Consider the following 25,475-nt stretch of genomic DNA (forward strand, 5'->3'; position numbering starts at 1 on the left):
GGTTACCTGCAAGTGAATTAGAGACTTTTCTTACGCAAAACTTTTCAAACTTTAATATCTCTCTTAATAGCTATGTAATATGTTAAGATTTTCATTCAAAATTGTAGATGTGATCATTTGACTACATTTGGTGCAAGCTAACGATAAAATCATTCATCCGCGACAATCACGTGAGATGGGTAGCATGCACTTTTCCAAAATGCGCGGATTCGCTTCTGAATATTCATATGAGCCATACATTTTTTAAATGAATTATAGGTTTGTCTCGTGTAAGAACCCACCTTAAATGATGAAATCGAAATAAATTTATAATAATAGTGCGTCTTATCATTTCCACATGCAAAAGACGAAACTATACATACCCAACTCGCTAAAACGCCCAATCGTCACGACGGATGAATGATTTTTAATAGTGAGCTTGGTAAGAATGTAGTCAAATGATCACATTTAAAATTTTAAATCAAAATCTTAACTCATTACAAACATCGTCCTGAAATAACTGTGCTGCATGACCCATGTAAACTATTTCAATTAACGGTAACAATTACATTCGAAGCCGGAAATAAGGTAATACTTTAGCCACTTTCAGTTTCGTTTTAATTTAAACGACATGTAAAAACACGTTAAAATAATTTTTGGTTCTATTTATTGTTTGAAAAGTTTAATAACATGATACCTATTTTTGTAGATATATTAGGAGTCTGGTCAATACCAATTAACTGAATATCGTGCTTTTTATTTGAGTGTACACATCACATTTCACCGGTTTGTAAAACAGTTTAAACACATCAAAATAAGTCTATGATGGTATCATATATTTGCAAAAATCAACCGACTGGCTTTACACATGAAGGAAAACTATAACCTGGAAAAAAAATTCATTATAGCTACGCGCGTAGATGAAAACGTGCGCAAAGAGGGTGATTGTGTTTGTAATATATAAAGCATATTATGGTTCAAGACATATAATCAGGTCAAACGATTCTCTCGATATATCTTGTAATGGTACCATTATTAAATCTACACCTTCAGTCAAATACCTAGGGGCTACATTGGATCAAACTTTGTCCTTTGAAACCATGGCTCGTTCAGTCATTCAGAAGGCCAACTCCAGGTTAAAATATCTATATAGAAAGAAAAAATATTTCACCCAGCAAACCAAGAAACTTCTTGTCATGTCTTTGATCCAATGTTATTTTGATTATGCTTGCTCTATTTGGTACCATAGTCTCACCAAAGTGTTACAAAATAAGCTCCAAACCACCAGAATAAGTTATTGCGGTTTGTCCTTGGTCTCGATGCAAGGGCATATATTGAGCCAGAACACTTTCGATTTCTCAACTGGCTACCAGTCAATAAACGTGTAAACCAGATTGTTCTTAACCATGTGCTAAAGATTAAAAATGGTTAGGCCCCTGACTATATGGGAAAACATTTTATTCCGCAGGCCTCTATTCATTCATACAGAACCAGGTCAACTCAAAAAGGTGCATTTGCTGTCCCCTAAGTCAAAGGTTTCGGGTCAAAGTCCCTTTTTTACACGGGATGCTCATTATGGAACAATTAACCCTCCAGTATAACCAGAGGGGGTAATCACGTGATGATCTAAAGGATATCAAGATGGCGGCGTCCGTTCCAAAACAGGTATTTTTCGCCGTTTTATACCCTTTATTACTTTAATTTAATTATTAAATGCAGCTCACTTTCCAGCCAATACAGCACGAAAGTGATTAGCGTTTATTTCGTAGTAATACTCGTTTTATATCTCGACTTTACCCTGTGCACAATTTCTTAGCGGGAGCTATTCGCCATGTAATTTGTGATCTTCGCTGGGTTTCACTTGTGAAATAACTCTTCTGCATATAAATAGAGACATATTTGTATTTATAATCCATATACGACTATTCTTTGAATGTTTCTTAATGTGTTTGGTAAAATACAGATGTGTACAAATCGTTTTTCAAGCAATAAGAACTTAAAATGTTTTACTATCTAAACGGGTCCCGCTTTTGAGATGATCACAACGCATCCCGATTTCAGCCGAAAAATGTGAGGTCGTTGAATGCCCTTCTGGTGTAAAAGTAAACGCTATAGAAGTATTTAGACAAGATACATGTTAACTAGAACGAAACTTAGCAGATCTAATTAATCAAAACCAAACACAACTTTTGAATGCCGCTCCCTTTTATTTAAAAATTACTTATGCCTTTAAAGTTTTTAAAATACTTTTTACAGGAAAACGTGTGGCCTACCAACAGGCTACCGCAAGAATAATAACTGCAAGGGATGTAAGTATGAATTAGTTACAGAGGGTTTTTGTCTTAATTTAATAATCACCATTAATATCGGGATGTAGTGCCGAGCTCGATCTACCTCGAACCCTTGACTTGCTATCGAGCGGTCCATGAACTGAGCTAACCGGCCTGAACAATAAGCATTGTGTTAACCCACCTTTAAATGTAGTGTTTAAGTAATGTTTCTTCAGCCTACCAATACATTACAACAGTTTATCAAATATTTCTGAAATATACTTACGTTAGTAGCCAATAATGTTTATGTTGCATATGCCATTAATTTTATTTAGGACTTCATTTATCCTCATTATAACGTAAACGATGTAATACCTATTTTAATATATAATGACAGTGACCACGCATTCGATTAGCCTGGAAGGAAGCTATTAGCCTGGAAGGAAGCGATTGCCTGGACGGAAAAGAATTGACCATGTCTCCGAGGAAAGAAATGCCTGTTCAGAAAGGGGCTATTGGGGTGCGCTGGGAGAAGGCCCGAACTAACTACAGCAGAATGCTACCAACCAAAAGAATGGACATAGAGTAAAATGGTTGGGACAGTATTTAAATGATACTTAAGTGACGCTGGTGGAAAGAATTAAAAAATAAAAGTGTGCATTATTTTTGCATCGACAAACATGTACCATGTTCAATTGTCACTGCCGTGTTTGTATATTTTAGGTTAGCAGATGAAAATATAGTAGTAGCCCAACATTGTAAAATGTGTATACCAACTTACATTTCTATATCTTTAAGTAAGACTTTATGAATACGTAAGTGTACCATTTTTTCCATTTTTATTAACAATTAACTGACCATTGATATATAGTGAAACGGGACGTACATCCTAATTTTGGTGTTTATATGTATTACATTTGTTGTATGCAAAACACCAGTTTTTATTCGGTGTTTATAATCTGTGTTAACTTTAGGTCTGTCTGCTTAAAGTGTTAGATAATTATGAATTTGATAGGTTTATTTAGATCTGTCAACACACATCTTCATTGTTTCCACCCACCAAAGAATGAAACGTCCAATATAATGTCTCTTATGCCAAATGATGCCCATTTTATAACTTATACCTTCGTGGGTATACTTCACCAGATATTGACAATACTGATTCATTCGTGATGTTTTTTATTTCAAAGATATTTCAACTCTATCTTGGAGACAACAGGAATAACATCTTACTTTTAACTTCAAATATGTTGACCTCTTAAGTGTTATTGCAGTGTAAACTAGCATTCGCATTGTCTTTGTTAATTTTATTAATTGTAGTATGTGCTATTTTTAATACATATTTTCATGTATACAAAATAAATCATTTTGCAATCATCCTGTGTAAGTTATATATCAAGAAAAAAAGTCATGTTTTATTATTTTAATTCGTTTCTTCATTCAAAACATATTATGAACTATAAAACAAAAACAAATGATACACCATGAGTAGAATTTCAGATCACTGATCAGAATAAAATTATCCATTAAATTCAGACAAGAAGAGTAAAGCGACTCCAAACAATATTTGAGTATTATTGGTTGTCAATTGCACAATATAACAGTAAATCAAAGGTTCAAATCACATAAATCAATATATAAAAGAGGTTAATAAAATCACAACTTTAAATCACATAAATCAATGTGTAAGAGATGTATATATAACAATTTTCAATAACATTACACAAAATATGTGAGATCAATTAATTAAGAGGAAATACACATAAATAAACATAAAAGGCATATACATAGTTATAACTGTTTCGATACATATGTTTAGTGCTTTTTTTATTTTTTATGCCTGTACAGATTTGTTGCGTGTCGGTATTCTTTACCGTATTTGCAGGCATGCGCCGCACGATCCTCGTGCTGACTAGCTTTGTGGTTTTGTAGGCCCTGTTTTGACTGTGAACCACACGTGTCGCAGGTAAAGTTTCCTGTACTATCGTTGTGTACAACAGTCACTTGCTTTTTTACCTGTTGGCGGGTCGCATACAGTTTCTCGCACTGTGAACATGCCTCGCGGGCCGCCTCTCCGTGAATATGATTTCTGTTAAAAAAAATAGAATGATAGATGTGACGTGTTAGAAATTGTTTGATTTCAATAACTCGGACTTATATAGCTTGTGCGCTAGCTAAATACATTTGTGAAAACGTATGCTTTGAATACCACTCACTGTACTTAAATAATTATCGATTCTAAATTATGAATACAAAGCTCATAAAATTATAGACATTTAACAACGAAAAACCATCATCGATATTCATCATACAATATATTCACAAGAGGTACACGTATTAATAGTAACAGAGTTGATAGCAACATGTCTTATGTATAACAACTTGTGTTATGTGTAAAAAGGTACAGACACATCGAGATCTAATACAAGTAAAATCGAGATCTATTTCACGAGATGGTCTGCAATACCTGTGAATTTTCAGCTTGTCCTTGTCAAAGAACATTTTCCCACAACACCGGTGTGGGGCTTGTCCATTGTGCTGTCTTATATGACGGCTGTAGCCACTCCTTGATTTGAACAGTCGGCCACACTCAGTGCAGAGACGGTCCGTGCTTGAAGTGCTTGAGGTCGATGCCATATTCGCCTCAAAATTTCGGTTTGATCATTATTATTTAACGTGTTAACATCTTAACATTACATGAAATATTTCTAGCAAAACCTAGCAAAATAAATCAACAACTTAGGGTGACATTACAATTTTGTCTAAACTTAAATACCCGTCACTTTACACACGCACGCACGCGCGCGCGCACACACACAATCATATATAGCTGCAACCTGTGTGAATACCGGGACGTAAATGACCTTAAAACATAAGTATCAAATGGGGATTTGCTGTTTCCTAAAAACGGGACCCCTTTGTGATCATATCAAATCTGGAACCCATTCAGATCATGCACGATTCTGGTTAATAAAACTGTATAAGACAGGTTTAAGTCATCTACCTCATACCAGACCGCTTTATTAACATAAACAGCTTACTCGTATACGGATTGAAAATATAAATATGCATCTATGTATATGCAGGACAGTAATTCAATAAGTGAAACCCAGTAAAGATCACACATTACATGCCGAACGGCTCCCGCTAAGGAATTGCGCACAGGGTAAAGTCGAGATATAAAACGAATATTACTACGAAATAAACGCTAATCACTTTTTTGCTGTATTGACTGGAAAGTAAGCTTCATTAAATAATTAAATTAAAGAAATAAAGGGTATAAAACGGCGAAAAATACCTGTTTTGGAACGGACGCCGCCATCTTGATATCCTTTAGATCATCACGTAATTGCCCCCTCTGATAACACAGATTGATAAATTGTTTGTTTTTAAGTCGTCTTTAAAAACGCATTTATTAGAAATCTGAAACTTTGTATGTGTATTGTTTCTATTATTGGATTAAGGAATCATTTCTAGTCATCAATTGTTATCAACATTGATCCTATCTTCCATAAATGTTATGCATTCTCCATTTCTACAAGTGCCACTCTATGTCCTGCCACCAGCACAAAGGACCTAAAATGGGAATATGGGTTTACTCATGTTTGTGATATCCTTGGTGTTGGTGTGTAAGTCATTGTATATTTATCTTCATGTATGTGATATTTGAATATTGTGTACATGTTGTAAATGCCCATGTATGCATTCCTTGCCAAAATAAATCTATCTATCTATCCCTCTATCTTTATAAATATCGGCCTATCAGCGTACGCAATGCCCAATTTGCACATTGTTATTGCTTTCTAGAGTGCCTGTATAATGACCATTAACGACATCACGTTCATAGGGGAATACTTAAATAACGAAACAGTAATGTTTATATATTCTCAATTCACACCGTAAAGTGGAAATATCCAAAAATCGTTTTGTCAGAACGATGAGTGCAAATAAGCTGCCTATAGGCGTAAGCAATTCCCAACTTGTCGTTTTGTCACTGTTATTTCTTTTTTATTTGACCGGTAAAATGACCAATAACACTATACACGTCATAGTTGCCGTCCGGAAATAGTTAAACCACTAAACAATTATGGTACTTCATTCCCAATTTACACCATAATGTAAAATCGGTTGTTGTTTTTTCAGGTGGGCGAGTACAAAAAAAGCATTTACTAAGTCAAGATATGTATATGCCTACACGTCGAACTACCAAAGGGGTCGAGTTTGAAATGAACGACCCCAGGCGGTGATCCCTGTTCTAATAGATCTTTGTCAAGGTACATGTTTCCGAATTATTAACGGTCGTATAGGTAATACTGATCAATATACATTTATGTCCAATAATGGTTGTTCAGTTATTGATTATTTGTTAACAAAAGAATGTAATTTCTCCCAGATTAAGTCATTTACAATATGTCAATCCAATGAATGGAGTGATCACGCTCCACTGCATTTTTCGCTGAACTGTAATAACATTCCCCGTGGTGGTTCATACTATTTAGAGACTAGGTATAAATGGGATTCTACGTTTAGAGAGCAGTTCCGAATTATTTCTCAATTGCCTTTGTTTAATAGCATTGTTAATACTACAGATAATTTAAGCAGGGATTCGGTGAACAATATGTTACATTTATTTACAAACAGTATTCGTGATATAGCTGACCCTTTGTTTTCGAATGAGAGTATTTTTAAAGATAATGTTGCTTTTGAAAATTATTCTAGTAAAAATAAGGAGTGGTTTGACAGTGAATGTATAGATGCCCGTAATTTATATTTAGATGCACTTCGATGCTTCAACACTGATAAAACGAATAGTAACAGAATAGTTTTATGTTAGAGAAAAAAAGTGTATAAAAATATTGTCAGAAAGAAAAAAAATTGTGATTACAAACGAAAAATGGATTAAATTACAGAATTAATGAAAAGTAAACCAAGGGAATTTTGGAAACATTTCAAGTCAAAAACCTATAGATCTAATAATATACCGTTAGCGGAATTTACAGATTATTTTTCGAAGATTAGCTCGGATAATTTGGGTGCATCGAATTAAGAAGCGGAAAGTTTTAATTGTTGTAATGATTTTAATCTTCCTAATAATGTATATCCTGAACTAGATGAACCGATAACGGTACATGAAATAACAACTGCTGTAAAATCACTTAAACGATTTAAAGCTTATGGAAGTGACAACATTTTAAATGAATATTTTATAGAATCTTTTGACATGTTGTCATCTCATTTTGTGATTTATTTAACAATATACTAAATTCCGGTTTTTTTCCGGACCAGTGGACGTAAGGTATTATCATCCCCCTTCATAAGAAAGGTTCCAAATCCGATGTTAATAATTACAGAGGTATATCGTTAGTGAGCTGTTTGTCAAAATTATTCACGACTGTTATAAATAAACGTGTTGAAAATATCTGTACAAAACATAACATCATTTCGGACGCCCAATTCGGATTTCGGAAAGGACGATCCACTACTGACGCAATATTTATTTTATATTCTTTGATAAATCATTATTTATTTGAAAACAAACGTTTGTATCTTATTTGTGTCGATATGATGAAATGCTTTGATACTATTTATAGAAATGCCTTATGGTTAAAAATGTTTAAATGTGGAATTCAAGGCAAAATATTAAGAATTGTGAGAGATATGTACCAAATAGTTAAGTCATGTGTAAAATCATTATCTTCATTTTCAGATTTCTTTAGCTATGCTGTTGGCTTGCGTCAAGGATCAGTTATGTCACCTTTGTTGTTTTCTATCTTTGTAGATGATCTTGAGTTGTTTTTGCAAAATAATGTTGATTCAGGTTTGCAACTAGATGACATTTTTTTTAATATTATTACTTTTTGCAGACGACATGGCTATTGTGGGTAAATCACCAGAAGAAATCCAGAACCATTTAGATAATTTATATACTTATTGTAATACATGGGGACTGAAAGTAAATATTGATAAGACAAAGATAATGGTTTTTCGAAAAAGAGGCGGATTATTGCAAAATGAAAAGTGGACATACAATGGCCATGCTATAGAAACTGTAAATGATTGTAATTATTTACGTGTTGTTTTTAATTATACAGGTAGTTTTAATTTAAATCAAGAACATTTAATTGGCAAAGCTCTTAAAGCATTGAATACATTGTTTTGTAAATGTCAAGATTTTGATTTAAAGCCAAAATTCTATGTCAGTTATTTGATGCATTTGTTCAGTCTATTTTAGGTTATTCAGCAGAAGTTTGGCGTTTTACGAAATCTAAGGAATCGGAAAGGATACATCTGAAATTCTGTAAAAGGCTTTTAAGAGTTAAAACTAATACCTGTAATGCATGTGTTTATGGTGAGTTAGGAAGATATCCTCTCTATATACAAAGATACATGCGAATCGTACAGTATTGGTTTAAAATAGCAGCCTCTGATAACATAATTATCAAAACTGTATACAACATTGGAGTTTCTGATAACACCAGAGGTTGCCGAAATTGGATTTATAACATCAAAAAATTATTGGATGATTACGGATTCAGTTATGTCTTTAACAGCGTTCATGCTATTGATGTTAAATTGTTTAAACCCATTCTAAAATCCAGAATTATTGATTCATATAAACAAAAGTGGCATCGTACACTACAAGATGGTTCAATGTTAGATATTTATAGATATTTAAGTCAAACTTTGAATATGAGATTAACCTAGACTTAGTTCCGAAACATTTAAGGTTTTATATATGCAAATTAAGATTATCTGTTCACCCCCTTCGTATACAGACTGGTAGATATAATGGAAACAATATTGCTAGACAAGAAAGATATTGTCTTTGTTGTCATGCCACGGACATCGAGGACGAATTTCATTTTGTATGTATTTGTTCAACATTTGTTGATATAAGAAAGAAATACATTAAAAAGTTTTACTATAATAATCCATCTGTTATGAAGTATGTACAATTGCTTCAATCAAACAATAGGTCTAAACTAATAAAAGTTTGTTTATTTGTTAAGGAATCGTTGAGTTTTAGATTGACTTTGTTAAATCGTATAACGTAATTTTCAAATTGTTTATCCTCTGTACTTCTGTATATATTTGTTTTGTAAATATACATGTTTGTTAACACATGTTTTTTGCGCATATACATGTTGACATATATCAATACCAACCACATGTGATGTTGACGATGTACATTGTGCAAGTCAAATAAATTGTCTGTCTGTACGTCTGTCTGTCTGTCTAATAATCTTTTGCTTGAAGTTGGAGTTATGTTAAAAAAGTAGTGGATAAGAACAATCTACATCCCACAATAAAGTGTGTGGAGTTTAAATGTTCGCTGAAGTGAAAATTAAAAGAAGTGATTTTATACATTGGTATTATTGGTTCCATGTAACGTAATAAAATGTTTATGTATATCCTGATTAATCAAGAAACAAGAAGATAGGCACATAAACAATTTCGCCAGCTGAACCGATGCCATTACCATAATTTGTAATTATACTATAAAACATAAAAGTCTAATATGTAAACATACATCACATTATGAAAAGCTTACATAAAACAGCCATAGAAAACGACGGTTATCGCTAGATATCATGTATCCAGTATTATCAATAAATAAGTTACGGAACATACATAGTACGGGAAAATAATTACGGTAACAGTATCACAGGACAAACAATAATATACATAGATGTCCTAACATGTATAATTGTTATCTTAACCCTTATTTTTGTACTAAAATGGCCAGATATATTGACAATGTATGACAGGACATGACAATCAACTAACAATCAACACAAAATGTACCTATGGGTGTCTCACGAACTCTTCTAAGCCACAAATCAACCAATTGATCGGTTCGTATTTTGCCACACATACAGTTAAAACTCAGAACGGCTAATTTTGAATGATACATTTCCAGTAATTTAAATCACTAGCATTCAATTGTATTTTGCGGTGCATAACGCATAGTTTACACGTGCTCGTGTTAAAGTGATATAATGGGCATCTAACAGTTTATAGGTGTCTATCGCAACCGTTGTTTATTTTTAGTGTTTTCACTTCATATACACTTATATTTGTAAATGCAGCATCAACATACTAAAACAATAACCCGGAAAGAGAAAAATAAAGCATTTGAATATCAACCGTACATTCTTTTGACAACTGGTCATGCATATACGATGTACACCTTAATTTAGTTTTAGTGCAGATTCCTTCATACGACAAAAAGACACAGTTTTGTTTTAAGGATCATTTTGCCTTACGGGACTGGGTGGGTCACGAAAGAAATCGAATATAAAATATATTTGTATAAATAACTGATAACAAGATGAGTAGAAGATAATTGGTCAGTAACCACATTTTAACTATCTCTTTTGACCGGTTAATTCTTTTCAGCTCAATTCAACAGTGAAAAATGCCCATAATATCACTTTAATGTATAAGTTGTGTCGTTACCAAATTGCGATGATTGGCTACATTACATTTATGTATGCATGTTAATATTGATTAAAACTTCTATTGATCGGCAAATAAATAATATTCTTGTATAAATTTAAAAATTGACTTTTAGTAATATGTAGACTCTTATTTCGACATATGTAGTTGTTGTTCAGAAACGAATATAGATAACATACATTAGACATGACATTCACGCAAGTTTTCAATTTGAAGTAACGCAGTTGAAGATTACCAAATAAGTAGAACTGACGGGAAAAGCCACATGCGTTATATTATTATTAGAACGTTATTTATATTCAAATAGTCTTCATTCAATCATCATAAAACATTATTTTTTAAAAGGTGGATTTGTTACTTGGACGACGAGAAGCTTATCTTTAAGATATGCCCTACAAAACATTACCAAATTATTGAAAAGAAAATATGCCCACTACCTCGTATAGCAATTTCCACTTTAAGATATAAATTACGTAAACAACGACGCATAATTAGTGATTTGCCAGCATACAAAGTTGGCAGAGCCATAAATCATGTGCTTCGTCAGGCATCCCACCACGGAAGTTTGATTGTTAAACTTTCTTTAATACGCATTAACAATCGCCGTTCTCTTCAACAATTGTTTTCAAACATATAATTACTTGTAAATTTACTTTTCTCAAATCATGCATTTTCAATTGTTATATTAGAGACGATATTTGACCTATGAGTACCTCGGCATTTATCATTTGTGTCACATGAAGACATAATATTATTACACTCAACGCTGTACGTTGATTGACATGCATGCTTTCAATAAACAGCAAGATATGGAATATTATCGTATTAATTACATTCGATAGATCGGATTCATGATTATGCTTGTGCTTACCATTCAGTGTATATTAATTTAAAAAAGTGCCAATGCTTCACATAGGTCATAATCATGACCTGATTATACCTCGGTCACAAATAGACACCGATCACCGTCCGATCAGCGGCCGACGTATTTTTCCGCTCATCGGGCTGGCGACCGGCCGATGATCGCACGGAAACCGGGCCAATTTGTAGCATCGGGCGGCGTCCGGATTAATTTTAAGTCTCACCTAATATTTTACCCGACGTCGGGCCCGGGAATGAATCGAGTTGAGATCGAAACAAGATCGGACGATCAACGCACGGGTATCGCTCGTCATTCGCCCGACATCGGATTCATTGAACGTGTATCGGCAAAAGTAAAGGTATTTTCCATAGGCATATACATCGGCCGGCGACCGTTTGATTACCGGAGGGCCTCCGCACGATGCCCGACGGACGCCGGACGGTGCTCGTTATAATACACTTACAATTAATCCGATGTCGGGCGAACGCCGGGCGATAACCGTTCGTTGATCGTCCGATCTTTTTTCGATCTCAACTCTATTCCTTCCCGGGTCCGATGTCGGGTAAAACAAACTGTGATATAAAAAATTAATCCGGACGCCGCCCGATGCTACAAAATGACCCGATGTACGTGCGATCATCGGCCGGCGCCTGTCCGATGAGCGTAAAAAAAAACGTCGGCCGCTGATCGGACGGTGATCGGTGTCTATTTGTGACTGAGGTTTTAAACTGTTTCACTCATCGGACGGCGGACGGCTCTGACGTGCCCAGTCTTCCCGATGCCTGGAGATCGGACACATCGGCCGGAGACCGGGTTATTTGTGACTGAGGCATACACGGATTGAATTGTGTAAGGGCAATAGCACTAGCTGAATAAACGTGAACCTTTTACCACTAAGATACGTATTTTGACGCAGTTGTATTCCTTTAGAAGTTTTAATTAAAGTCCTTTTTTACTAGATTAAATTGTTTAAGGCTTCATTTCCAACCCTTACATACGGGTGAAGTCCTTAGATAAATTTTTTTTGCCATTAAAACAAATTATGTATACAGTTTTCAACTTTGTACGTAGACATTCGTGTGACATTTGACATTATTCATAGATTAAAGTTAATCAATGGCTAGAATAAATCCACTAATGAATATATAAATGTCATATTGCTTAAGCTAAAATAAAACGTATATCGAGTTATATGCGAGTTTTTTGGACAGTTTGTCTGTGTTGAAATATGAAAACCTGTTGGTAAATATTTTAATTATGTTTTTACAAATTATTTATACAAAAATTTATATTTGTATAAAAAAGCTGTTAGTTAATATTTTGTACAACAAGAGCTATCAAAGCTTATTTCCAGCACAGCGAGGTAACATTAACTGGGTGGAAGGAATTTCTAGTACCTTTCATTTTACAGTTTTCCAGGAAAAGCACTGACAAGTGGTTTCCAAGACCAGTCTAGTAACCCTTTAATTGTGCGATATATGTTTACTGTGGTTTTATGTCTTAATGTTGTATTCCTGTTGACGTTAAGAAGTTCATAAGTGCATAAGGCTGATACTTTCCGCGATGTGTTGGCGTGACATAAACGTACCAACCAGTGTTGAATTTATTTAGTTGCAATAGCTCAAATCACATTATTGAAATGTACTCTGACAGTAAATAAAGTTCTAACAATATTGTTTTGTGCATAATATTCAATTGATAAACATATATCATTATTGTTTGTTCTTGCTGCTGCTGGATAACATTTTTGAAAGTTTTATGATTAAGTATGTAAAGAAAGAAAAAAATCACCATCAGCAAAAAAACAGAACATTCTACGAGTAAAAAAATAACTCGCAGTCGGTTCAGGTTTTATAATTCTTGCAGCTCATCCGTATCTAAGGGTTGGAATTGAAGCCTTTAAATTTGAATTTCGTAAGAAAGGTCTTTAATTAAATTTAATTTTCTTAGGGACTATAAATGCGTAAACATACGTATCTAAGTGAGGTCCCCGTGGTGTAATGGATATGGTGTCCGCCTTGCGACCGGGAGGTCACGGGTTCGATCCCAACCGTGGGAGCGTTCTTTAGATCTCCCCCAAAGACACCAAGTACTGGTTCTACGCCCAGGAAACGGACTCGAGAGCGTTTATATAAGCCTAAGGCTTTCGACGCAATCGAGCAAAAATAAAAAAAAATAAATAGGTTTAAACTAAAAGAATGGTGTTCCATTTGGCATATTCAAGTTCATCACTGCATGAAGTTAGGCTAACGTTATTGCATGAATACCTTTGATGGGCGACTATATGCTGTTTTATTATCTTTCATATAAGCGGCGTAACTGCGCGCATTAATGCGGTTAAAAATATGCAGTTTTTAAACTGCATATCACTAACAAAAGATAAACTTATATCTTTTTGAATATCCGATCTTTTTGGTCGAACGTTGTATCTTATGCGATGTTTCGGGAAACAACATTTGACAATTTCGTTAACATTGCACTTTTGCGAATACGATAATGCTGCTTTGAAAATATTCATTTATTATATTCGTAACATCTAAGCGTACAATCTATAACTAGTATTCGACTATTAAGCCATCGTGATGTTATGTAATACATATACATTCACTGATGTGTGATGCCTTACCATCAATAGTATTGTAGTCAAATTTTGAAACAAAAGTGTGGACTTTAAAATGAATTCAATATATGAAATAACGGTCTGTTGATAGTGTTTTGAAACGTTGTTTTAACGTACGGATAGTCGTTAGCATTATATATTTCATCATAAATGTATTATCCAAATATAACAAAATACGTTTTTATACTCAATACTATAATTTATATGTAACTTCAAAGGTTTCTGTAATAGCACAACGATAAATAACTCCGGAAACTTTTTCTCAAGTGTATAAATTTGTTTCGTTACCGGAAATTATTGCATTGTCTTGATAAGTTTTAATTTCAGAATGACTGATGCCTTGTTTGCGACTGTTATCACGGCGGTTGAAATTATATATTACAATCATGTAACAATGCGATTGTATAAGTGTCATTTTACGTAGCTATATATGTACATGTATGTTTAAGAATGCCATTAATATTACTTGATATTACATTTGTTCTGAAAGAAATCGAATCGCGTCGTTGACGACAGTTGTGTAAGTGACGGTCTTTGAAGTTCATCTGCGTTGTGATAAAAAAATTGCAACTGATTTTTTTAATATCATATTTTGTAGGACGGCATCTCTTCCATCGCGCTAATACTCTCATGATTACATATGCTATTGATTCACTAAAAATATGGATTGTGAAAATAATTAATAAATGGGCTGTTATGTTCGGCGGTTGTTATGACTCAGTTAAACTTCATTTAACATCATTGGTAATTATCAGAACAGCCGAGAGATGTCTTGTTGTAAATAAAGTAGCATTAAAATCATGCATTCAAATTTTTCATCACGATTCCCGATATTCAACTAACATTGAATAATATTATTGCGCCGTAACGTCTATAAATTAATGCAACATCATTTACAAACATTTTCTACAAAATGCCATTCATTTATGCAAAAACATTCATAAAACTCTTCAAATATAATCTGAGATATTCTTGACGAACAAGTTGAATGGTAATATACATGCTTGATGTATGATTATTTAGAGGATAATACACGGCTGATCCGGGCCGGGCAGTGATAATCGGCCCGCAGGGAGCATAACGGCCCGAGGGCTTTAGCCCTTATTAATGTCTATAATATATATCTTACTTTTTTACTAAATTATAGGCACAGGTTTTGAGTCATAAAAACATACTATTTTGATCCTTCACTAAAATTTATGAAGAATCAGCTTTCCGTATTCATTGAATCGATAACGCAATTTATGACGAATCTCATGTGACGTAATTTAAATGACGACACTAGCTAGACGCTTTGGATTTAAGAACAACAACAAATCGGACTTGGGGTGTTTTTATTTAACAGTGTAATATTTTTTAAGCATTGAACGATTAGTGTGTGTGTTAACGATGGATTATTATAATATTATGAATGTGAATAACAGTGTTGGGATATAGAACTGGAATGAAACAGGTGAGACTGCATTTTCGATTTTGTTAAAATGTCGAATAAAGCGATGTTATGTTGAATAATTGATGGGTTAAATTTAAGAAAAGTGTAAGTGAATAGTTCTTTAACTGTTCGAAGGAAATCGAGGTTGAATTAAAAGGGTAATTTCTTTGATGAATAAGTCGTTCCTTTGTCAGTCGATCAAAGAATGTTTATCCACAAAGAATTGTCTGCCTACATCCAGTGCTTTAAAATGGAAAAGGTGGACCGTGGATGGCGATGAAGAGATGTGTCCAAAATTTTAACTCGTCGTGGAAGCAAATTAAACTTTACGAAAATAAACATGGTTATTACACAACTTCGGTGAGTAGAACAATAACCTAGATGTTTAAATTTTTTATTGGTAAGACTGGATGTGGACGCCATTTTTTCCAGTTGAACGTCACGCGCACACATTCTGAGGGCCGAATATAAATAATCGGCCCTAGGGCCGAATATTTATAATGACCCCGCAATGGTGATAATGGCATGAACAACTGTACAAATGTGTTACTATCTAAGAAATAGAAAACCTCACTGAGGGCTCTATGGCAGAGTAGTGACCAGCCAGGCAGCCGCAAATATTATATGGACCGAAGCCGAAGGCTGAGGTTCATATATCCTGGTCTATCGTAAGTTCGTGGATATAACAAATAGAACAGCTTTAAAAGCAATTATATTTTTATTTTAATCAATAATATAATTAAGCATAAATTACATCATTACCTGTTTGAACAATCAAAAAGAAACAAATTCAATTGTAATCTTGACTTCCAAATTCAAGTTAGCAAACACCACTATCAGTATGCACCGCCATTTTAAATTCATGTAAGTTCGTGGATGACACATGTGACGTCATTACTCCAGAATAGCTGATTAGGTGAAATGAAAAAATGTGAAAATAAACATGGTTATTACACAACTTCGGTGAGTAGAACAATAACCTAGATGTTTAAATTTTTTATGGGTAAGACTGGATGTGGACGCCATTTTTTCCAGTTGAACGTCACGCGCACACATTCTGAGGGCCGAATATAAATAATCGGCCCTAGGGCCGAATATTTATAATGACCCCGCAATGGTGATAATGGCATGAACAACTGTACAAATGTGTTACTATCTAAGAAATAGAAAACCTCACTGAGGGCTCTATGGCAGAGTAGTGACCAGCCAGGCAGCCGCAAATATTATATGGACCGAAGCCGAAGGCTGAGGTTCATATATCCTGGTCTATCGTAAGTTCGTGGATATAACAAATAGAACAGCTTTAAAAGCAATTATATTTTTATTTTAATCAATAATATAATTAAGCATAAATTACATCATTACCTGTTTGAACAATCAAAAAGAAACAAATTCAATTGTAATCTTGACTTCCAAATTCAAGTTAGCAAACACCACTATCAGTATGCACCGCCATTTTAAATTCATGTAAGTTCGTGGATGACACATGTGACGTCATTACTCCAGAATAGCTGATTAGGTGAAATGAAAAAATGTGAAAATAAACATGGTTATTACACAACTTCGGTGAGTAGAACAATAACCTAGATGTTTAAATTTTTTATGGGTAAGACTGGATGTGGACGCCATTTTTTCCAGTTGAACGTCACGCGCACACATTCTGAGGGCCGAATATAAATAATCGGCCCTAGGGCCGAATATTTATAATGACCCCGCAATGGTGATAATGGCATGAACAACTGTACAAATGTGTTACTATCTAAGAAATAGAAAACCTCACTGAGGGCCCTATGGCAGAGTAGTGACCAGCCAGGCAGCCGCAAATATTATATGGACCGAAGCCGAAGGCTGAGGTTCATATATCCTGGTCTATCGCAAGTTCGTGGATATAACAAATAGAACAGCTTTAAAAGCAATTATATTTTTATTTTAATCAATAATATAATTAAGCATAAATTACATCATTACCAGTTTGAACAATCAAAAAGAAACAAATTCAATTGTAATCTTGACTTCCAAATTCAAGTTAGCAAACACCACTATCAGTATGCACCGCCATTTTAAATTCATGTAAGTTCGTGGATGACACATGTGACGTCATTACTCCAGAATAGCTGATTAGGTGAAATGAAAAAATGTGTGATTCTAAACAGTTTTTAATACATTAATGAAAACAATAAAAAGATAATAAACTTGAGCTTTATACTATCGCTATTTTCAGATCAGATTTTGGGTTTTCCGAAAATAGGAGAATCCGTTTTTGTCAACTACGGAAAATCACAATCGTAAAAAAAGCGATATTTGATAATTAATAATGGAAAATATGGAGCAAATTATAGGATAAATAGACTAAAATGTGAGTTTATGATTAAGATCAAGTTTATCATGCTCGGCTCGAACCATGTTAGCGCTCGGCAAGCCTCGCGGTACATCGGTTCTAAGCCTCGCATGATAAACTTTATCTTTATCCAAAACCCACATAACATTCTATATGTAACTGAACAATGAACATTTATAAAGAACATTATTTAATGAAATATTTAACGAATTAAAAAACTATTCTGTAAACGGTAACAATGACATTAACCAGGTAATTAGGTCTATTCTTCAAAATCAACACAGTGGGGACAGTAAAATTTGTCCCCATTTTTAACATTGACTGTTGGACAGCAGTAGGAAAGGTGGACCCAGTGCAGGCAAGGCCAACCTCCTCGCATCCCATCACATTGGGCCCACTTGGCAAATATGATGTTTTTGTTTCGTTTCATTTCAATGGGTTGGTGGAAGCCACATACGCAGCATGGCTCATCATCAATGATGTCTGTGTCATTTTCAGTGGGGTCCAGGCATGCAGTGTTAGATGGTCCGGGCGCTGGTGACACCACGTTTGACTGTGGAGTTGATGCTCTTGTTTCGTCTGCTGTACAAGGATTCATTTTTGTTGCTGATTGTTCATGTTCTCGCATTTTAATTTAAACATCCCCAGATAGTTCTTTTCCAGATACAACTGTGCTCATTGTTTTTCGTGGCTTCTTGATTTGTGTTTTTTTCTTGTTAAGTTTCAAATCATTTTCTCTTTTTTTCAAAAACTTTGCTGGGTTATTTTCATTTGCATCACTATGTTCACATGCATCAGACACAACATCACTCTCAAACACTTGAGCAGGAAGAATGTTATCGTTTGATACTGCATCCAAACACAATGGGTAAATGCCACATTTACGGAAAGCTGATTGCAGGTTTTCTGGAGACAGAGCTTTGATGTATGCCTGGCTGGACAGCTCGCACACATTATACCTGGTGATGGTGGTGCTAGTTTGGCGAATGTACTTGTGACAAAGATTGTTGTAAATCTTCTGAAATTGTCCATAGCAGGCTACATCTAGTGGCTGTAAGATGTGAGAACAGTGGGCTGGCAGAACATAAAGTATTATTTTATGTTCAAGTGCCCATTCGGTCAACCCAACTTAAACATGTGACTTGTGGCAATCTAACAGTAGCAACACAGGATCTTCACAGCGACCAGGAGCAAATTTCAAGAAATGATGCTCAAGCCATTGGCGAAAGACGTCCCTATTTGACCATCCAGATTCACTGACAGTTCCACTGGTGCCGTTGGTAGACCCCTGCAACAGTTCTGGCAACATGCGCTTTCCTGGAAATACATGATATGGGGGAATGGCGACACCACTTGCACTTCCGCACCCTAAAATGGTAATAGTTTTGCTTTTACCATTGGTTACTGCTGGAGGCTGTGTAGATGCATGCACAATGTGAGGAGGACTGTGATCCATTGATATGCCCTTTTCATCCACATTGAATATATGGTGAGGTTTATCCATGAGATCATGTTTGGACAGGGTTTGGCTTAGAGATGCAAAATGCTGTTTGACAACGGCCTCATTGGCCATTTCGGCACGCACATGTTTCCAAACTTCTTGGTTTTTGCACTTTTATTTCTGGCCAACGGTTACGAAAACCTTCAAACCAAGTAAGTGTCAGGGGCTGTTCTTTTATTCTTTTACACAGCTGGATAGCAAAGTCAGTAGCAATGTCTACAGTTTCTTGCTTAGTATACCCATATCCATATTGGGCCATAATCTTTAGATGCTCAACAATTTGTGCTTCCTCAAACATTGAAAGTACAGGCTCCCTCCCAGTTGTCACACATTCCGGATTTACTTTGCCCTTTATTCTATCTCTAAGGGTTTGCTCAGGGACACCATACATCTTAGCAGCATTGTGAACAGAGACTTTGTGTTCTTTAACAAATTTATATGCATTGTGGAGACTGGTTGGTGAGTACCGTCTATATTTGTGTTTCAATGGAGTTGGATTGGCCTGTAAATTAAATAAAATGCATAAGGAACCAGGTACCGAAAAACACATCTTATTTTATTGCCTAAATAGCATTTCAAAATCGAGAGCGAGGCTGTGTACATACAGTGTCAATAGAACGCTGTATGTAAACAAAGTGAGCAAACTAGTGTTTATGTATTTTGTTACGGATTTTTTTTGGCAAAGGAAATTTGTGCATTAGGAAAATGGAGGCAAAATACACGAATGGACATTATTCAATTTGTTTACCTGTTTAGAACGCATTTTATTTCAATATTTTGTTCTCAGTTGTAAAAAGAATGTTTGCAATTTACACTTCCGGTTTTCGTCTCCAGGATGTCAAAATCTAGCGCATGTAGTTATTCAAAACTGAAAATCAAGGAACTTACGATATCCACGAACTTGGAGGTGCGTGAAGTTGGCTCGCCGTTCGACGTTCGACATTAGTTCAACATTCAAATTACCGAATGTCGAGCTGGCTCGGCATTCCAGCTCGACATTCAGTTCGGCATTCGCATATAGTGTTGTATGCTTATTTTCGAATGTCGAGCTGGCTCGGCATTCCAGCTCGACATTCAGTTCGGCATTCGCAAATAGTGTTGTATGCATATTTTCGAATGTCGAGCTGGCTCGGCATTTCAGATCGACATTCAGCTCGGTAATCGCATATAGTGTTGAATGCTTACTTTCGAATGTCGAGCTGGCTCGGCATTCCAGCTCGACATTCAGTTCGGCATTCGCATATAGTGTTGCATGCTTATTTTCGAATGTCGAGCTGGCTCGGCATTCCAGCTCGACATTCAGTTCGGCATTCGCATACAGTGTTGTATGCTTATTTTCGAATGTCGAGCTGGCTCGGCATTCCAGCTCGACATTAAGTTCGACATTCGTATATAGTGTTGTACAATTTTTGTTTGAAAGTCGAGCTGGCTCGGCATTCCAGCTAGACATTCAGTTCGACATTCGGATATAGTGTTGTGCAATAATTTTTGAATAACGAGCTGGCTCGGCATTCCAGCTCGACATTCAGTTCGGCATTATGAGAAAGTGTTGTACAATATTTTTTGAATGTCGAGCTGGCTCGGCATTCCAGCTCGACATTCAGTTCGGCATTCGCATATAGTGTTGTATGCTTATTTTCGAATGTCGAGCTGGCTCTGCATTCCAGCTCGACATTCAGTTCGGCATTCGCAAATAGTGTTGCATGCATATTTTCGAATGTCGAGCTGGCTCGGCATTCCAGCTCGACATTCAGCTCGGCAATCGAATTTAGTATTGAATGCTTACTTTCGAATGTCGAGCTGGCTCGGCATTCCAGCTCAACATTCAGTTCGGCATTCGCATATAGTGTTGTATGCTTATTTTCGAATGTCGAGCTGTATCGGCATTCCAGCTCGACATTCAGTTCGGCATTCGCATACAGTGTTGTATGCTTATTTTCGAATGTCGAGCTGGCTCGGCATTCCAGCTCGACATTCAGTTCGACATTCGTATATAGTGTTGTACAATTTTTGTTTGAAAGTCGAGCTGGCTCGGCATTCCAGCTCGACATTCAGTTCGACATTCAGATATAGTGTTGAACAATAATTTTTGAATGACGAGCTGGCTCGGCATTCCAGCTCGACATTCAGTTCGGCATTCGGAGAAAGTGTTGTACAATTTTTTTTGAATGTCGAGCTGGCTCGGCATTCCGGCTCGACATTCAGTTCGGCATTCGCAAATAGTGTTGTATGCTTATTTTCGAATGTCGAGCTGGCTCGGCATTCCAGCTCGACATTCAGTTCGGCATTCGGATATAGTGTTGTACATTTTTTTGAATGTCGAGCTGGCTCGGCATTCCGGCTCGACATTCAGTTCGAAATTCGGATATAGTGTTGTACAATAATTTTTGAATGACGAGCTGGCTCGGCATTCCAGCTCGACATTCAGTTCGGCATTCGCATATAGTGTTGTATGCTTATTTTCGAATGTCGAGCTGGCTCGGCATTCCAGCTCGACATTCAGTTCGGCATTCGCATACAGTGTTGTATGCTTTTTTTTCGAATGTCGAGCTGGCTCGGCATTCCAGCTCGACATTCAGTTCGGCATTCGCAAATAGTGTTGTATGCTTATTTTCGAATGTCGAGCTGGCTCGGCATTCCAGCTCGACATTCAGTTCGGCATTCGGATATAGTGTTGTACAATAATTTTTGAATGACGAGCAGGCTCGGCATTCCAGCTCTACATTCAGTTCGGCATTCGGAGATAGTGTTGTATGCTTATTTTCGAATGTCGAGCTGGCTCGGCATTCCAGCTCGACATTCAGTTCGACATTCGGAGATAGTGTTGATCAATACTTTTTGAATGACGAGCTGGCTCGGCATTCCAGCTCGACATTCAGTTCAACATTCGCATATAGTGTTGTACAATAATTTTTGAATGACGAGGTGGCTCGGCATACCAGCTCGACATTCAGTTCGACATTCGGATATAGTGTTGTACAATAATTTTTAATGACGAGCTGGCTCGGCATTCCAGCTCGACATTCAGTTTGACATTCGAAGATAGTGTTGTACAATAATTTTTGAATGTCGAGCTGGGTCGGCATTCCAGCTCGACATTCAGTTCGGCATTCGCAAATAGTGTTGTATGCTTATTTTTGAATGACGAGCTGGCTCGGCATTCCAGCTCGACATACAGTTCGACATTCGGATATAGTGTTGTACAATAATTTTTGAATGACGAACTGGCTCGGCATTCCAGCTCTACATTCAGTTCGGCATTCGGAGATAGTGTCGTATGCTTATTTTCGAATGTCGAGCTGGCTCGGCATTCCAGCTCGACATTCAGTTCGACATTCGGAGATTGTGTTGATCAATACTTTTTGAATGACGAGCTGGTTCGGCATTCCAGCTCGACATTGAGTTCAACATTCGCATATAGTGTTGTACAATAATTTTTGAATGACGAGGTGGCTCGGCATTCCAGCTCGACATTCAGTTCGACATTCGGATATAGTGTTGTACAATAATTTTTGAATGACGAGCTGGCTCGGCATTCCAGCTCGACATTCAGTTCGACATTCGGAGATAGTGTTGCACAATAATTTTTGAATGTCCAGCTGGGTCGGCATTCCAGCTCGACATTCAGTTCGGCATTCGCAAATAGTGTTGTATGCTTATTTTTGAATGACGAGCTGGCTCGGCATTCCAGCTCGACATACAGTTCGACATTCGGATATAGTGTTGTACAATTTTTTTTGAATGTCGAGCTGGCTCGGCATTCCAGCTCGACATTCAGTTCGACATTCGGATAGTGTTGTACAATAATTTTTGAATGACAAGCTGGCTCGGCATTCCAGCTCGACATTCAGTTCGACATTCGGATATAGTGTTGTACATTTTTTTGAATGTCGAGCTGGCTCGGCATTTCAGCTCGACATTCAGTTCGACATTCGGATATAGTGTTGTACAATAATTTTTGATTGACGAGCTGGCTCGGCATTCCAGCTCGACATTCAGTTCGACATTCGGATATAGTGTTGTACAAAAATTTATAAATGTCGAGCTGACCGGTCGACCAGCCGAAGATCGATGGACGGGGGAGGAATAACCGATGGACGACCGACAGAAAGATAAGGGACGACCGATGGACGACCGATTGGCGACCGATGGACGGGAGAGGGAAAACCGATGGACGACCGACAGAAAGATAAGGGACGACCGATGGATGATAAACGGACGGACAAGGGCAGACAATGGACGACCTATGGACGGCCAACAGTTGGACGAGGGACGACCGATGGACGACCGATGGACGGCCGATAGACGACCGATGGACGGCCGACAGTTGGACGAACGACGACCGATGGACGACCGATGGACGGCCGATGGGCTGCCGATGGACGACCGACAGAACGATAAGGGAAAACCGATGAACGACCGATGGACGGAAGAGGGATAACCGATGGACGACCGACAGAAAGATAAGATATGACCGATGGACGACCAAGAAACGGACAAGGGCAGACAATGGACGACGGATGGACGACCAACAGTTGGACGAGGGACGACCGATGGACGACCGTTGGACGACCAATGGACGACCAACAGTTGGACGATGGACGACCGATGGACGACCGATGGTCGACTGATGGTCGACCGATGGACGACCGATGGTCGATCGATTGAAGACCGATGGACGACCGATGGACGACTGATTGACGACCGATGGACGACCGGTGGACGACAATCGGTCGTCCAACGGTCGTCCATCGGTTTATCATCGGTGTCCATCGGCCGTCCATCGGTCGTCCCTCGTCCAACTGTTGGCCATCCATCGGTCGTTCATTACCTGCCTTGGTCCGTCCGTTGGTCGTCCATCGGTGGACCCTTATCTTTTTCTCGGTCGTCCATCGGTTATCTCTCTCCTGTCCATCGGTCGTCCATCGGTCGTCAATAGGTTTTCCATCGGTCGTCCATTATCTTTCTGTCGGTCGTCCATCCGTTATCACTCTTCCGTCCGTCGGTCGTCCATCGGTCTTCGGTTGGTCGTCCATCGGTCAGCTCGCCATCTAAAAATTATTGTACAACACTTTCTCTGAATGTCGAGCTGGAATGCCGAGCCAGCTCGACATTAAAAAAAAATGTACAACATTATATCCGAATGTCGAACTGAATGTCGAGCTGAAATGCCGAGCCAGCTCGACATTCGAAAATAAGCATACAACACTGTATGCGAATGCCGAACTGAATGTCGAGCTGGAATGCCGAGCCAGCTCGACATTCGAAAATAAGCATACAACACTATATGCGAATGCCGAACTGAATGTCGAGCTGGAATGCCGAGCCAGCTCGACATTCGAAAATAAGCATACAACACTATATGCGAATGCCGAACTGAATGTCGAGCTGGAATGCCGAGCCAGCTCGACATTCGAAAATAAGAATACAACACTATTTGCGAATACCGAACTGAATGTCGAGCTGGAATGCCGAGCCAGCTCGACATTCGAAAATAAGCATACAAAACTATTTGCGAATGCCGAACTGAATGTCGAGCTGGAATGCCGAACCAGCTCGACATTAAAAAAAATTGTACAACACTTTATCCGTTGTCGAACTGAATGTCGAGCTGGAATGCCGAGCCAGCTCGTCATTCAAAATTTTTTGTACAACACTATATCCGAATGTCGAACTGAATGTCGAGCTGGAATGCCGAGCCAGCTCGACATTCAAAAATAAGCATACAACACTATTTGCGAATGCCGAACTGAATGTCGAGCTGGAATGCCGAGCCGTCTCGACATTCGAAAATAGGCATACAACACTATATGCAAATGCCGAACTGAATGTCGAGCTGGAATGCCGAGCCAGCTCGACATTGGAAAATAAGAATACAACACTATTTGCGAATGCCGAACTGAATGTCGAGCTGGAATGCCGAGCCAGCTCGACATTCGAAAATAAGCATACAACACTATTTGCGAATGCCGAACTGAATGTCGAGCTGGAATGCCGAGCCAGCTCGACATTC

The 25,475-nt window shown here is 37.2% G+C and overlaps 1 protein-coding gene and 1 pseudogene across 5 annotated transcripts in view; one reads left to right on the forward strand and one right to left on the reverse strand.

Annotated features, from left to right (window-relative positions):
• Positions 1-9,470, forward strand: part of LOC127879197 (uncharacterized) — a 35,638-nt gene extending 26,168 nt beyond the window's left edge. For 2 of the 5 annotated variants that reach the window (XR_008048966.1, XM_052425895.1), the window contains exons 4-5: positions 4,182-4,215; positions 6,393-9,470. Coding sequence is in view for 4 of the 5 variants with exons in the window: in XM_052425895.1 (XP_052281855.1) it covers positions 4,182-4,215; positions 6,393-6,474 (116 nt within the window). In the remaining variant the exon portion in view is untranslated. The remainder of the gene's footprint in view (positions 1-4,181; positions 4,216-6,392) is intronic. The other 3 variants (XM_052425893.1, XM_052425896.1, XM_052425897.1) reach the window with 3 other exon arrangements.
• A 9,125-nt stretch (positions 9,471-18,595) lies between these two features.
• Positions 18,596-19,980, reverse strand: LOC127878655 (uncharacterized; annotated as a pseudogene).
• Positions 19,981-25,475: the final 5,495 nt, after the last annotated feature.

This window comes from Dreissena polymorpha, chromosome 4 (genome assembly GCF_020536995.1).
Source record: "Dreissena polymorpha isolate Duluth1 chromosome 4, UMN_Dpol_1.0, whole genome shotgun sequence".
Lineage (NCBI taxonomy): Eukaryota > Metazoa > Mollusca > Bivalvia > Myida > Dreissenidae > Dreissena > Dreissena polymorpha.